This window comes from Arthroderma uncinatum (assembly GCF_011692745.1).
Source record: "Arthroderma uncinatum strain CBS 119779 chromosome Unknown scaffold5, whole genome shotgun sequence".
NCBI lineage: Eukaryota > Fungi > Ascomycota > Eurotiomycetes > Onygenales > Arthrodermataceae > Arthroderma > Arthroderma uncinatum.
In genome coordinates this window covers 279,133-293,887 of record NW_022983867.1, presented here as the reverse complement: position 1 = coordinate 293,887, position 14,755 = coordinate 279,133, and the positions used below count along the sequence as shown (strand labels likewise).

Here is a 14,755-nt window from a genome sequence, read left to right as displayed (position 1 = left end):
GACCTTGTTTCTGTATCACAGAAATTGCATGCATGGCTTGCAGTCCAGACTTTGTTACAAGTCAGAACGGCTCGCTTCCTCTGACAGCATACAGCTTCTAGGTCTTTGATGCATTCTGTATCGAACCGCTCGGTTGTGCTTATAATATGGCAGGCAGATATTCGTATTCGATGATCGGGGCGTTTTACCCCAGACAAAGCTAGCCCAGGCGAGATATAATATCCGATGTCCAAATTCCCCTATTCTGCTTCTTCTCGATAGATGTATCTAGATGCAGTGGGCCTTTGCCTTCATACTAATGGCCTACTATCGGATAATTATCAGCAGGAACCTGTTCGATGAGAGTTAGTATCCTGCAGGTAAATTCAAATAACGTTCCTGGTATACAAGACAGTGACTATGCAGGCTTAGGTACATACAAAAAACCCAAGCAGTAGATTGAATAAGATAAATACAGATGCATAAGATGGGAAAAAATTTAGCGTGTCGTTATTTAGTCTGTACAAGGTCGAAACTGCAAATAGATGCCGCCTAATGAGACTGTTTCGCAAACTGTTCTGGGATCTTTGGAACGGCTGGAGGAACCCTCGGGGCAGGTTCGTCCTCCTCGTCATCGTCATCGTCATCGCCCTCGCCCTCACCCATGACATCGTCGAGTTTCTCTGGATGTCTGTTGGAAATGTCAGTATCATCGTTGATACGGGTCAAAGAGAGGAGATTGAAACATACCCAAGCAAGTTCTTGATCCCAGCCATCTCATAATGCTTCTTCCGCTTCTCTTCGAAATCATGGTGCTTCTGTACCTCCTCCTGGTTGTTCGGGTCAAGGTCAGGGCCATCCTTGCCGTCTCCCACAACAACCCGTTTCTTGCTGCCCGTGCTGCCAAAGCTCAGGCTTCGCTCCCGTATGATCCTGTCCGCTTCACTAGCCCTGACGTCCTTCCACGTATCCTCCTCTGGCTCCCCAAGTTCTAGATCCGGTATCTCATCCCTCGCCTTGCTCTTGCTCGTTCCCGCTCGGCTCTTGTTCATATCCAGCTCGTCAACCGCAACACCTTCAACGTGGAACCCAATATCCGCTCCCAGATCCATGTCCTCCTCCTCATGGTAGTCGTAGTTCTGCACATACGGTGTCTTGGGTTCGTCTATCTCCATAGTCGAGGACCGCTCTTGTTCGGTAAGATATAGATTGGCCTCGTCCCACTTCAACCGGGGTGAGTTGTCCGCCTCTTCATCGCCATTCGAGGCCTTGGAGCTTGACGATTTCCGACGTGAGGAAGCGCGAGCTCGCTGTTTCGTGCTCAAACCGGCATTTTGCATCGTATTCTGTAGTGTGAGCTCCTTGTTCTCGAGCGGCGATAGGGACATATGTGCGGGGTCTGCCTGCGGTGTCACTGTCGATATCGCCATGGCAGACTGTTTGAGGATGCCTACATGGTCAGACATGCTGTTAGCAAACGCGAGTCTCCTAGCAATGCGCTCTCGAGATCGTAGGAGTACATACCCCTTGGCCGCGGTGCTGCATCCTGCCCCTGCTGGGTGGTAGTAGAAGTCCTCGAGGTCTGGTCTGGCATTGTAGCTGTATGTAGATATCCAGATATGCGTCGGCGAATTAGTCCAGCGACAACCGCAGTATCTCCAGGCCCGGTGAGTCCAGAGAGTGTTGGTTCTCTCTTCGCGGCGAATTGAAGGAGGGCGGGGTTTGGTTGAATATTTGGTTAATTGGAGGGGCGTCCTGTTGCTCGCTGGCCGTTGGCTGACTCGACAAACGCTGCCGTCCTAACGCTCTAAAGCGACAGAGCAGTCGAGATTGTCGGATTCTCTTTATCCAAGGGATCTGTTTCAGAAGGCAGCTCGTTAACCAGACAACACTCTTTAAGAGGCAGCTTTTATATATTTGTTTGTTCCCTCACGTGCTGAAAATGACGTAGATGTTCCTGATCTGGTCACACAAAGTGTTTACAGGCACATGTGCTTGCCCAGTGATCCAGAGTGACAGGAGACTATAGTTAGTATAGATAATATAGTTAATATAGATAATATAGACAGGTATAGAGGGAGGTGGTATTAAACTTCCTATTTACTACTCTAGAAGGTCTTTGAAAGTAATCTGCCATTTGAAATACAGAGACACCTTTAAGCCATGCACTACTATAAAGCACTGAAAGAGGGTTAGAAAGACACGTAGGGTGAATCTTTAATAAACACAGACGAGCCAAATGATATAGAAAGAGAAAGAATCGCAAGAGAATGAAAATTAGTACAGAACACGTATTTAACAAATATTTAACAGGTATCCTTTTCGAGGGCAAAAAAATAAAAAAGAAGAAAACAAGTCTTTCACAAGCTGTTGGATATTTCATAAATTCGTTTGCATCAAGAAATAGATTCGAACTCCTGTCGTTCTTTAAGCCTGTTTTTGGCCAGCTCATCGCCCCCAGCGGCTGACAGCTGCATCCAGTGCAGGGCCAGGCACATATTCTGAGGGTCGGATTTAGAATCTTGATCTCGTCGATACATCATTTCTGCTTTGAAGGTATCACCTGGTTTGGTGAGAGGGAGGGTGACGGGGCGTAGTAGATGTGGGTGGGTAAGATACAGAATTGCCAGCTCTCGCTGAGCAACGGGGTTGCCTTCTCTAGCAGTGACAATCCACATGTTCGCCGCATCTTTGATGCCGTTGCCAACTTTAGGAGAGAAATCGTATGAGATCGGGTGTGCGTGTCGATGTCGTTGAGCTAGCTCGTCACACACGATCTTATCTGCGATTTCAATCATGCTGTTGCAGACGTCGTCCTTTAGCTTGAGGGCAGCAAGACTAAATTGGAGGAAAGCGGTACCACTTTCGGTTTTGTTTAGAATGTCGGACGGAACGAAGGAGGCGATGAACTGTAGATCTCGGAAGAGCGTTCTTGGCTGGTACTTTTGAATCAGATCCCGAAGTGTGTTGGTGATCTGGGTTTCATTCATGGTTGAGTCTATGGAGAGGCCGGAGGGAGCTTCGGTGGAACTAAAGCCAGGTGACGATGGAGTTGGCGTCTGGTCGTTGTTCGGCTTTCGCCATTGCTGACGGGTCTGTAGGCTATTACGCCTGTAGACGCCATCCATCGAACGGCGTAACCGCGCTTCTTCGAAGGAATTGCTGTCTGCTTGATCTCGGTTATTGACCAGTGACGTCGCTACCAGAGTCCACATCTCATGCAGCGCCTCGAGTTTGACGTATGGATTCGCAGGACGCGAGAATTTGTCCATCAGTTGCTCAAAGGCTTCCTCATAGCCGAAATCGCATTCCCCTCCAAGCGTTTCCGCCGTATCCTTCTCGTTGGGCTGCTGGCTGAACACAGGCTCCTGCTGACATCTCAATGATGGAGTAGAGCGACTTCGACGAAGCTTACCACCAGCAGTATCCCTCTCGCGGAGATCAGTCATTAGCGAAGTTGAGCATTGCGATAGGAACTTGTCCATCCTTGCACGTTTCTCCATTTGGCTTTGCACCCGAGATTGATTCAAGTAGGCAGAAAACCAGGCATCAGTCTCGGATCCACAGCTCCAAACTGGACAGCCAAGGTCACTCAGCAGTAAACTAGTCAAACTTCGCTTTAGTCCATCCAAAAACGCGTGCTTTCCGTGAGAACTATGCTCAAAACGCCTCAGGGGCATGTTGTCGCTGAACATAGAGGGAGGTCTTGACCTGAGACTTGAGGCACTCGTTATAGACTGGGTCTGGGTATGCATTGGAGACCAGTATGGGTAAATTGAATCAGTGGTAGCAGTCGATACTGTCTTGCCGGGGGAGTCACCAATGGAAGATGCGTTGCCATTCGTTTGCCATTTATCTGAAGTCACGCTCTGGAAAGATGACTTGCGGAGTAACGGAGGCATGGGTAAGTCATTTGGAGGTCGGAAAAGCTGGTCCAAGGATCTTATCGCAGGAGGCTGCAAGGGGTGTCCCAACGAATCTTCGCTCGCTATACTGGATGGGCGTACACTTCCACTCATAGGACGGGCCCCGGAAGTCTCATATGTCGACCGCTCGCGTTGGAAAAGCTCGCTCGACCAGAGAACAGGGGTATCATACATAGTCTCGCCAGCGAGCTTGTTCACACTCGTTTTCACCTCGTAACAGAATCGATGAATTCGCTCCTCGCCTCGACAGAAATTATCTATCCCAAAGCGCTGGAGCCACTTTCTAGTAATTTCCACCTGTTCATCGGCCAATTTGAATGGGCCTCCTTGGCTCTTCGACGCTCGCATAACGTTCATGACTTGTATTTCGGGTTTTTGCAAAAACGATCCGCCGAGCGTTCGTGCTCCTGTTCTTGTCCTGGGCTCTGCCGCAGGCTGTGCGTGAGCAAGAGCCATGGTTTTCAAAGCCAAAGCCACGTTTTTCGCATCCTCGTAACGTAAGGAATTCTTGACATCGCTCATATACCACATTTTGTCCCGGAGTTGTGCCAAAATACTCATTGTCTTATTAACCTGCGACTGAAGAAGGTCCATCTTTCTCTTAAGGTCGATAAAGGCTTGTTCACAACTCTGGATCGTACTCGTGTCCATATCTGCCGATTGTTTTACGGAAAGATACATGGGGCTGAGGTACTTGGTATCTGCGGCAGGCTGTCCAAATGTTGCATATGCGTCACGCAAGGCGAGAGAGGCCTCCCACCAGAAATGTGCACCGGAAAAGTCAGACTTTCGCTGGTACATTCCCATGGCATGTAAAAACCATCGCTTGAGGCTAAGGTCGGTATTTGCGCCATCGGGAGATGATCGTTGGCTAAGAGCTTGCTTTCGGGGGAAGTCAAACTCATGGACTATTTTCACAACAGCAGCCTCGATTTTATCCTGGTTCCGGAGCGGCTCGGCCCTAGAAGCGGAACTTTGATGGCTAGGTTGCTCGGCGTCAGTTGCATACAAACATACAGGCTTCCTACCGCAAACAGAGAACATAGCCCAGTCCTCGTTTGCAGGGTGGTCCATTGTCGGTCGATCCTCTGACTCTCTGATCTCCAAAATCTCATCACGAATACGATCGGCTTTTCGAGCATGAGGGTTTTTGGGCAACTCCGGCATTGATGGTTTGTTAGGTCGTACGAAATAGGATTTTGTGACATCTTGAAAACTTATCTCGGTGGTGAAAACGGTTTTTGCGGTGGGTTGGCCGTATGAGAGAGTATCGATTCTTCCTTGGAATAGACTGGATTCGTATGCTTGACCTGACTGGTTAGGACGAGAGAAGAAGGTTGCGGCTGGGGAGGATGGGAATGGTTGGGAAAATAGGTCGGGCGAAGAGGAGGCGGGTGGCTTGGGGAAGAAGACATCCAGTATCGTGAGTATATCGGTCGACGAAAGAAGAATAATGGGACCTGCAGTATTCTGTTCCGGGGAGGTTTCGACCGAGACGGGGGAGGAAGGGTTAGAGAGAGGGCTTGATGGGGTGTTGTTATCGGAGGTGGGTTCGATTGGGTCAATGAGGCGAGAAAGCATATGTTCTACATGTATCCTAATTTTTGGAATGGCGTACGGGAACGGAGGCGATGAATGAAGGATGTGGGAGACCTGTCGTTGAGCGTAAAGAGCGATATGCCCGAGCAGTCGTTCCCGTGCGTCCTTGGTGACGTGGAAGTCAAGGAGTAAACCATGACTCTGCGCAAGATGTAAGTATAAAGGCGAAAAGAGGTGTAGAGATGTAAGAATACGAATTGACAAACCTCGGGAAAGCACAAGGCATTATGCAGGAATTTGCCAAAGAACCACTGATAGAAGATATAACCTAAAAACCGTCGGCGGGAATCTGACAAGCCAAGTTTTTCAACAATAGCTCTTCCAAACTCGAGGGCTCCGGCAGGGAAACCACCATCGGAATCATCGAGGACTTCAAACAACGCTTGGACGGATGTTCTAAAAAACTGCTCAGCAACGTCGGTTTTCATGGGATCAAAAACATCGCCATCCATATCCGAGTGTCGGGAATTAGACTGTTCAAGAAGAAAGGCTCCATTCTGGAGAATGTCCATAAGGTAGATTTCAAACTTGGTTCTGGCCTTCCATTCACCGAGTCCGGACCAAATATTGAGCAGATGGCCAACGAAACTATACTGTCCGCTACCTCCGTGGGATATCAGTTTGGCACAGGTTGAGGACCAAACATCCAGACGTAGCTGGGCTTCCGAGGAATCTGGGTCCAAGGTGGTGGAATAAACGTTAAAAACAAGCGCGAAGAGCGGATCAGTGCGCTCAAAAGAAAAAGCGTGCTCCTTGAAGGCAGGAGAATGAGTAGCATTACGCTTGTAAAAGGAGGACGAGGGCTGGCTTCTCCCTCGTGGATCAGGGGCGCCACTGATCTCCAGCGAATGAACAGAGCTTACAAGCGCAGAAAGCTGAGACGGAGTCAAGCCGCTGATGCATTCAAACAGAAACTGCGGATCAGTCCGGACAAGGGTGAGGATCTCGAGCAGGTCTGCTCTTGACACGGCGGAAAGCCTGTTAACAAAGGTATGCGATCTTCCCTTTACGGAGCCGGCAGGAGATCCAACCAAAGGGTCATGGTCAAGGATATTGCGGCGGACGGTGGATTCGCAGACCTCGCGAATATCATGGACCGCATTGTAAATAGACGCAAACGCGGACTTGTCCCCATGCTTGAGGCTCTCAACCAGGCCCTTTTGCGAAACGGCAGCAACACGGAGTAGCCGGGCAGAAAAGTGAACGGATACGTGAAGGTCGCTGATCCGGAGGAGGTTGGCACGTCTCTGGGTCTCCTGGTATCTCTGCAGGTGGAACTGGTGGGCAAACTGGGAGACAGATATCATCGGTTCGGGGGTCACCGGCGTAGCCTCAGACGGACGTTCACCCTCGCCATGTTTCGCGGTCTCCGGCTCAGGTTTGGGCTTGTGCTCCGGTTCAGGTTCGAGTTTATGCTCCGGCTCAGGTTCGGGTTTATGTTCCAACTCGGGTTCGGGTTTGTGGTCGGGTTCAGGTCCAGGTTGGGCATTCACAGCAACCAAAGGTTCAACCGGCGTAGCACCCACGGAAACATCGCTGGGAGCGGGACCGTCTTCACGTAGAGTAGGCCGGGGCGTAGGCTGCTCTTCAGAATGAGTGTGAGCATCGGTCTCTGCTGTATCAGTTGTAGGGGTATAGCATCTCAGCGGAGAACTGGTTGGCGATGGAGGTAGAGCTGTTTGGTGTCCCGCGCCGGGCAGCGTGTTAGCCACTATATATCGACCTCCCAACACTCCCCGTTAACAAGTACATACTGGTGGCAGCTGCATACGCCAGAACCGATGGGAGACAGGCGTGTTGAAAGCTGATCATATTTCCATGGGCGACGGCAGGGCCATCGATCTCGAGACACACAGTCCCGAGCGCCCAAGCTGACAGAGCGAACTGAGGAGCTCTCGCAGACTATCGCATGGCTCGAGATGCTCGCTCGAAGCCTGGATGATGCAGAGAAGAGGAAAGCAGAAACAGAACAGAGACCGGCGAGCGAAGCGCAAGAAGTGGCTGGAAGTTGGCCAGCGTGGGGTGGTTAGTTGATCGTGGTGGTGGTGATGAGTTGGCCCGAAGGGGGTCTAAAAAAAGACGGCCGCCGCTCTATATCGTACGCAACAACGCAGGATTCACGAAGGACGCTGTTACAGGAGAAGAAAAGTCTTCGTCGTGGGGGGGGCGCGGTACAGGAAGTCGTCTGCTATGTACCAGCGGGCGGCGATGCGCTGCGATGATGGATGATGCTAGGGGGGAGGGGTGCGTTGGCCCGACAAGGACTGACTAGATGGACTGCGTTTTTTTGCTGGTTACATATTGCTTACGCCCCATCACGATTATTGTCTGCTAGTCTTACGCTACATAGGGGACTCCGTAGGCCCGTAACTAATGAAGTCCGATCGTATCGTGGACAGGCTGTTTCTTCAAGGTTTCTAGCGGGCTTCGTCCATGTATGGGGGGGCTTGTTGTGTACGGAGGCTGGCTTGGTGGCTAGAGATGTACCGTTTCCTACTTGCTCGGTTCCCTCCGATCAAGAGATGGCCAGGTCCTGAGGTGATCGAGAATAAAGAGGACGGCGTGCTGGTGAGGCGTGTGATTGGCAGCGTCGTCTCTCCTGCATGTGAGAGAGAAAGGGGCGTACAGCCCAGTTGGATGTTCGTCGTTGCGGTCGTCTGGAGTACGGAGTACACGCCGCCATGTAGTGGCGATCGAGGGTGATACCAGGCCAGCCATGTTGAGTAAGGGAAACGCGGGAAACCTCGATGAACCGTCTGGCTGGCTACGAGCTTTGCGATGTCATACTTCAACGGTCAGGGTTGTCCCCGGCGTTGAAACTCGAGCTGCACGTTGAATTGGCTGTCTGCAGGATGCCTTCCTTCTGACCTTGCGACTGCTTCTTGCTTCCCTCCCCCCAGGAAAGCGGTGGCCCGGCTTATACTCCGTACGCTAGTATACATAGAGTATCTGTAGATGCGTTTTCATTTCCTCTTGTCTCTGCTGAGATCCTGCTGATCCTGGACCGTGGTTGCGGCTTCGCATGGGTTGAACAGACGCAGACAACCATGCCTTGTTGCCCGTCTCACCGCCTGATACGGGAGCAATATCAACTCGTTCAGCCTTCGACAGCCCTAAGATGTCGAACCTAATGGCGGCGGGCGGGCGGTTTAGATTCGTGAGGACCCGCGCATATCTAACAATGAATCCTTTTTTTTTTTCTTTTCTCTTTTTTTTTTTTTCTTTTCTCTTTTTTTTTTTTTTTTGAGAAAAATGTGTATAGATTTTCGTGCTAGTGTATCCTCGTAACTGCCATGCTCCTCGTAAAGGATGGTGACGATGACAAGGCCTTCAAGACACGATAGGCCCCATCTCATCGCCCTTTGTGTCGTCGTGCAGATAGTTGGGTGGTCTTGGACTTGGTCGCAGATCAGCTCTGCCACGTCGTTGGTCCAATGCATCAAACGACCTCCTGCGAGAGCGAAAGAAGCAAAAACACAAAGTCAAAGGCTTGCCATGTTCAAGTCGGAATGTTTGCCCGGACACCTCTCTCGCGTTCCTTTTTCCCTCCCCTTCCTCTCGCTTTTGTTTTTCATCGGTAGAACAGCCGTTCCCCAGCGCCCATCCCTTCTGTTTGACACACACTCAAAACACTCCAAAACGGTACTATTTGCTGCAGCTGCAGCCAAATGCGCCAAATGAGCGACTAGCATGGTGACAGGGTCTGGTCGATGAGCTGGCAACAATGCATGCATTCCACCACGTCTAGCGCCCCGCTTGCAGATGATATGCCAACTCTGGTTGGGCCACGCCCATCCCACCATAAACGCACGAAAGCAAAACAAACTCCGGGGGAGCAACGGGGCAGGCTATCGTAAGAGACGGCGAATAAGGTGCCCGAGTCGTTCTGGCAAAGGGCAGAGGTGTCGTATTTTTGGCCTGACCAGTAGCCTGGTGGCCAATATTGGACATTTCACAGCTGAGCCGTGAAGACTCTGGCGCCGTTCCGGAGGCTCAAGAGGGAATATCCTCAGCTCTGAGTAATAGTACGGAGTAAGGCATTCATGGTGTCAGGCAGCTGTCCAGCCGGACATCTCTCTCTCACATGTCCTTACTGCCCTCTGATGTCATACCAGTCAGCGTATCTAACACAGGAGAGCGCGGAGAAGCCTCACATACCTCAAGAGCACGTCATTTCCTTATACCTAGACGTGGGCCTCTACCCAAATAGTCTGTTGCTATAGATGTTTATCTGGTGCTATAGATTGTTATCTTGTGATATAGGTTGTTGTGCTGGGAAGTCGACGTTGGATCAAGATGTGAAGTCCTTTTAAGCTCACTCCGTTTGGCTGGGACAACTTTCTTATCTTGACTTCAGCGATGAAACCCACTGTGAACATGATACCCATTGTCAGGACAGGAAGAATTAATAGTATCTTTCTGACTGCCTCATAGTTGATTTTCTATTGTGACGGTAGCCATGCTGATATGGCTTTGACTTGGACATTCACCATGGAGGATACAGCTGCGCCATGCAAGCCTATACCATATTCAATGGATAGGTCAAGGAGATGGGTAGATATGGATATCTCCTTTGCTTCTCTTGTATCTTACTTGATATACACTTGTGTTCATAGACTTGAAACGCAACTGTCTACGGGTTACTGCTTCCTTGTATGTTCTTTGCTCTTGCTTCGAGAGCTCTGTTTACATATCAACATCCGGCGAAACTACGAAGATGCCAAAAGCCATCTCAACTCTTAACAACATCTCTCCAGACATCCTACGTCTACTAGAAGTGCTCAAGTTTACATTGTTACGTTGTGTCTACCTGGACGCTTCTTCGGCCTTGATACAGTCGCCAAAATGCCTCCTACAAAGTGGTACTGGAGTACGCCAGAAGCAACAGAAAACGCAACGGAGAGGTTCATGGGAGACAAGGATCTGTTCACAAAACTCATGATCCTTATTCGAGGGACGACCACCACCGCTGAATTCCTCCCATGCCATTATGTCTGCAAAAGATGGTCCAATATCGCCTTCAACCTTCTTTACTCTGTCGTATGCCTGACGGGCGACAATTTCTTCAAGTTTCTGAGCGCGGATATAGGAGAGAGGCGTCGAGGTCCCCTTCCTACCAAGGCGTTGACACTTTCTGGGACAGCCAGCTGGCCCAACAAACACTTCCCCACGGGATTGACGCCTGTTCCTCTTGACAAACGTATTCGCCAACTTGCTAGACTTGTGGGCCGTTACATGCTTTCGTTGGAAACATTCTCACTACACATCGATGATTCCAATATGCACTATCCCCACAGAAAAGAGCCGCGCTCAAGGGACGATACGTGGCCTGCTTTCGATGTGTCATCAATTCAACATCTGTTGAGGAAAATTCCTCCTTCATGCAAGAATATCGAACTCGATACTTCTGGCTACGAGATAACTGGTGAAAAAATGCATCTATGCAGTTTCATCGCACCGCGTATTTCTGAACTCGAACATGTCCGGCTAAGGCTCCGTCAACTCTGTATGGAGTTCATACTGGTGCTACCCCCGGGGTCGAGGATTCCAAAAGTCGTAGCACCGGAGCTTCTCTCGTTGGTTATCAGTTGTGAAGTAGATTTCGAGGCTAAAACTTCGACGGCGCCTTGCCCCTGTGACACGATGGTTAAACACGTTGATGTGAAGCAGCCCCTTCGCAACCATATGCACAACCTTCAGTCTTTCCCAAAAATCCAGAGATTGGAAGTATATGAAAGAGTGAGCCATCCGGCGGCTGGGGCAGATTCAACGAGCAAACCTAGAACTTATGAGCAGCACCCCGAAATACGTGACGCTATAGAACACGCCTGGAGGTTTACTGAATGCGGAGTGAGGCTTCCAGAAGCACCTGGGGCCAATCTTATTGAATTAGCGGGGAACCTCGCCGGCCATACACTCAGACTCAATTGGAGAATGCCACCTAAATGGTTACCAGCGGATGTTGGGGATAGATGGGTAGAATACGCCGCTGACCTGACGGCTACGGCTGAGGGATTCGAGTTGGTATCCCGGGAAGAAGATCAAGCTGATCCGGCAACTCCTGGTGAGGACTTCGAGATGGTACTTTGATCAATCCATAATTCACCTCTTATGCTGTATTTCAAATTATGGATAACCCTGTATAATTTAATAACCACCCCGATAGAAATACTTCGTTCCGAAGATGGTCTCTTTTGACTACCTCAAACTAGACTTCTATACACTCTATAATGTATCCTCTCTGTAAGAAATAAAAAAAAGACTAGGCTACTAGGCGGAGGTGAATCCATGCAATTTTAATTTTATATCAAAAAACGCAAGTGCTTATGTCAAAGATATGTCATATGTATAATATTCCCATCTATAGAAAGCGAAAAGACTCCCAAGTAAAATGCCCACGACGTCGGTATAGATGCTAAGTCATTTACTCGTGGATGTAGGGTATATGAACAACAGCTAACGAAGAGATAGGCTAGTCGGCGCTGTGAAGGTTATGCTTAAAAAATAGATGCACGAGGGTATATTGAGGGTGCAGGAGGAGGTTATTGGCCTTGGGTGATGGGGTATATGCACGAGATAAGTAAATCCAGGCTTCGTGGTTCTGGATGAGAGAAGGGGGGAAATAATTTAGGACACGATAAATATCTATCGCAGAACCCATTTCTTATCTACCTCTTTTTGGCCCTGTCGCGCCGCTATGGCTGATAAAGTCTCCTTGATAATATCTTTCGAAACTTTGGGAAATCTATGAAATGAGAAAGTGGTCAGCGTTTTGGTACGGGATTATGAAATATACGAGGGCTAAGTATCACATACTGTTTCTTTAAAACTTCGATCAATCCTGCCTTTGTTAGATTGCTTCCTGAAACAGCCTTTTTAAAATCTGAAAATTGATCTTCTGGGAATCGATGTCGAGGCTTTGGATTAGGTATTGCTACCATGACCATTTGCTCGGTCCTCTTTGAGCTTTTCGCTGCCGAGGAGGTTGCTGATGCGGAGAGTAAAGTTTGGCTTTGAGATTTCGAGGAAGTCTTCTTAGTCGAAGATGGTCGATGAGGGACCTTGAATGGAGAATCGTTGGGTTGCGCTGTCTTTTTCGGTTTCCAGTAGTTGTGAAAAGGGTCGATGGGAAATGATATGGTGTCTGCGGGAAGTCAGTTCAGTATATCTTTCAGTTTGTAGCAATGCGTTGCTGATTCTTACCAGGTATAATCTCCATCTGATGTTGAATTAATATTGGGTTATCAGCGCTATTTTCTGCCCAGCATATCCCCGTACACTTAGGCTCGAGGTCTCCAACAATCATCCTCCGCTTAGTATTCGCAGTGTCGTCTTCTCCGTCATCCAAGAAATCATCCATATCGTCTTCCCCGTCATCGCTCATCTCGTCTTCGCCCTCCGAAACAATATCCTCTCCTTCCTCGGGTTCTTCCCACTCTGCTTCTGAGTCGTAATCATAATTAAAATCAGGTACACCTCGCCAAAATGGGTTTCGACATAACTTTCGAGCAGATCGTTGCTGTATCCGCTTGGTGAATGTGCCTTGATATGGCGGCCGGACGTCTTCCCTGAAGCTCAGGACTTTCATGGGTATCTTTCGAAGAAGTTTTTCAACATGAGTTGCCGTTGCAGCCGTGTTATTCGTATCCGTAAGGTCAATACTATTATATCCCGGATCTTGGAATCGAAGGAGAATTTCTTTCACGGACGGGATGGCTGGATCTCCTTGCAGCCGTTTATATGATATCATCTGGAAGAGTTCGGTAGGCTTATACTGTTGAGGTGGCATAGAACTGTCCAGTCCAAAATTCGTTTGACGGATTTTGTCTAGCTTCTCGCGAGCGTGGCTCAGGGAACTTGCGTCTCGCTCAAACCGATGGCTCGGAGCCAGCTTTACGTGTGATTGTATAAAAAATGGCGGAAAGACAAGTTCGAAATCGGATTTCTGACTGCTCTCCTTCTTCATAGTTTCCGAGGTTGAGTTGACGGTGGTTCCACTTCCAGCTCCGTCAGACTCCGTTGTCTTTGAGGAGGTAGAACTGCCCTTCGGCTTTGCAAAGAAAGCATTCAGCTTCATTTGGGACTGTTGTGTGTTAGCCATGTCTATTCCCTCGGCGTTGGTTCAAGCCACTTACCCTCTCCTTCTTCTGTTTCTCCTCTTCCTTCTTGCGCTTCTCGTCTTCCTTTGCCTGCTTCTCTTCCTCTTTCTGCCGTCTCTTCTCCTCCCTCTCCTCCTCACGCTTCTTCTTTTCTTTCTCCTTTATCTTGCGTTCCTCTTCCTTCTCCTCATCACGTTTCCTCTTTTCTTCCTCCTTTAGCTTCCGTTCCTCTTCCTTTTTAGCCTTTTCCTCTGCCTTCTGTCGCTCCTTGGCTTCCTTACTGGCAGGCGATAGCCTCCGCTTTTTATTTGAGTTGGTAGACTTATCATTTGGTGTAGAAGGGGTTGGACCGCCAGCTACGTCAACGTTGGATGACGGGGCCCCTGATGGAGCAGGGGAAGGGTCTGCGGTTATGGTTGAGGTCATGGCAGTGGGGGTGGCCTTCAAATCAATATCATTTTCGGCATTAGGTGGTGCCGTCGGTACGGACTCCGGATGGTCAGTCGTTTCCAGTTCATCGAATATACGCTTCTTCGGGGGATCAGGCGTCATCCTGGGAGCTGGTAACCCGTTCATTCCTGGCCGGACATCGACGTCTGTCATCTTAACCCGCCTCCAAGTGTTGCTATCGCTAGAATAAAGAATCACGCGGTTTTACCACTGATAATTCTCTCTTCTAGCACCATATCATTCAACTGTGTAGCCCGAAATATGTCTATAGTCTCACAACTCCTGTCCTTTCAATTGTAGTCGACTTTTTAGTGGGTACACGTTGGGGTCGGTAGAATTCAAGAGGTTTATATGTAAATGACGGTCGAGGAGGTCATGTTCTAAATTTAACGAGTGGGATCTGGGCGGAGTTTGGTAAAGGAAGGGCCTCTGAAAGGAGCGAGCAACGTTTCAAGTCTAGTTATAATCTCGATAGCCAAAGGTATAGTAGCAAAGGAAAGAAAGGCGTCTCTCTATATGTGAGCAAGAGGAAAGGTTTAGCAGCTAAGGATGGGTCGTATAACCGTCCAATCCCCTGTTCAACCAAGAGGGGTGCCTGTTTGCGTCCTTGTGGATTGAAGATGAAGTCGAAAGACGCGAACTCAACGCGTCAAGCGGTAAATTAACTAACGTAATCCACATGCGAGCCGGCCACCCAAGCGA

At 49.2% G+C, this 14,755-nt stretch overlaps 4 protein-coding genes across 4 annotated transcripts; 1 reads left to right on the top strand and 3 right to left on the bottom strand.

Moving 5' to 3' along the window:
* Positions 1–531: 531 nt before the first annotated feature.
* On the bottom strand, positions 532–1,573 carry GIQ15_06465 (uncharacterized protein; the record flags this gene model as incomplete). The annotated part of the gene is made up of 3 exons (XM_033553882.1): positions 532–670; positions 730–1,429; positions 1,504–1,573. 3 exons carry the CDS (start codon positions 1,571–1,573, stop codon positions 532–534), a joined length of 909 nt encoding a protein of 302 aa, XP_033403397.1.
* Positions 1,574–2,375: 802 nt separating this feature from the next.
* GIQ15_06464 (uncharacterized protein) lies at positions 2,376–6,811 on the bottom strand (the record flags this gene model as incomplete). The annotated part of the gene is made up of 2 exons (XM_033553881.1): positions 2,376–5,645; positions 5,711–6,811. The coding sequence occupies 2 exons, from the start codon at positions 6,809–6,811 to the stop codon at positions 2,376–2,378; spliced, it is 4,371 nt and encodes a 1,456-aa protein (XP_033403396.1).
* Positions 6,812–10,349: 3,538 nt separating this feature from the next.
* GIQ15_06463 (uncharacterized protein) lies at positions 10,350–11,594 on the top strand (the record flags this gene model as incomplete). Its single annotated transcript, XM_033553880.1, has 1 exon — positions 10,350–11,594. One exon carries the CDS (start codon positions 10,350–10,352, stop codon positions 11,592–11,594), a length of 1,245 nt encoding a protein of 414 aa, XP_033403395.1.
* Positions 11,595–12,149: 555 nt separating this feature from the next.
* On the bottom strand, positions 12,150–14,206 carry GIQ15_06462 (chromatin assembly factor 1 subunit A; the record flags this gene model as incomplete). The annotated part of the gene is made up of 4 exons (XM_033553879.1): positions 12,150–12,249; positions 12,321–12,648; positions 12,708–13,587; positions 13,640–14,206. The coding sequence occupies 4 exons, from the start codon at positions 14,204–14,206 to the stop codon at positions 12,150–12,152; spliced, it is 1,875 nt and encodes a 624-aa protein (XP_033403394.1).
* Between the last annotated feature and the right edge of the window lie 549 nt (positions 14,207–14,755).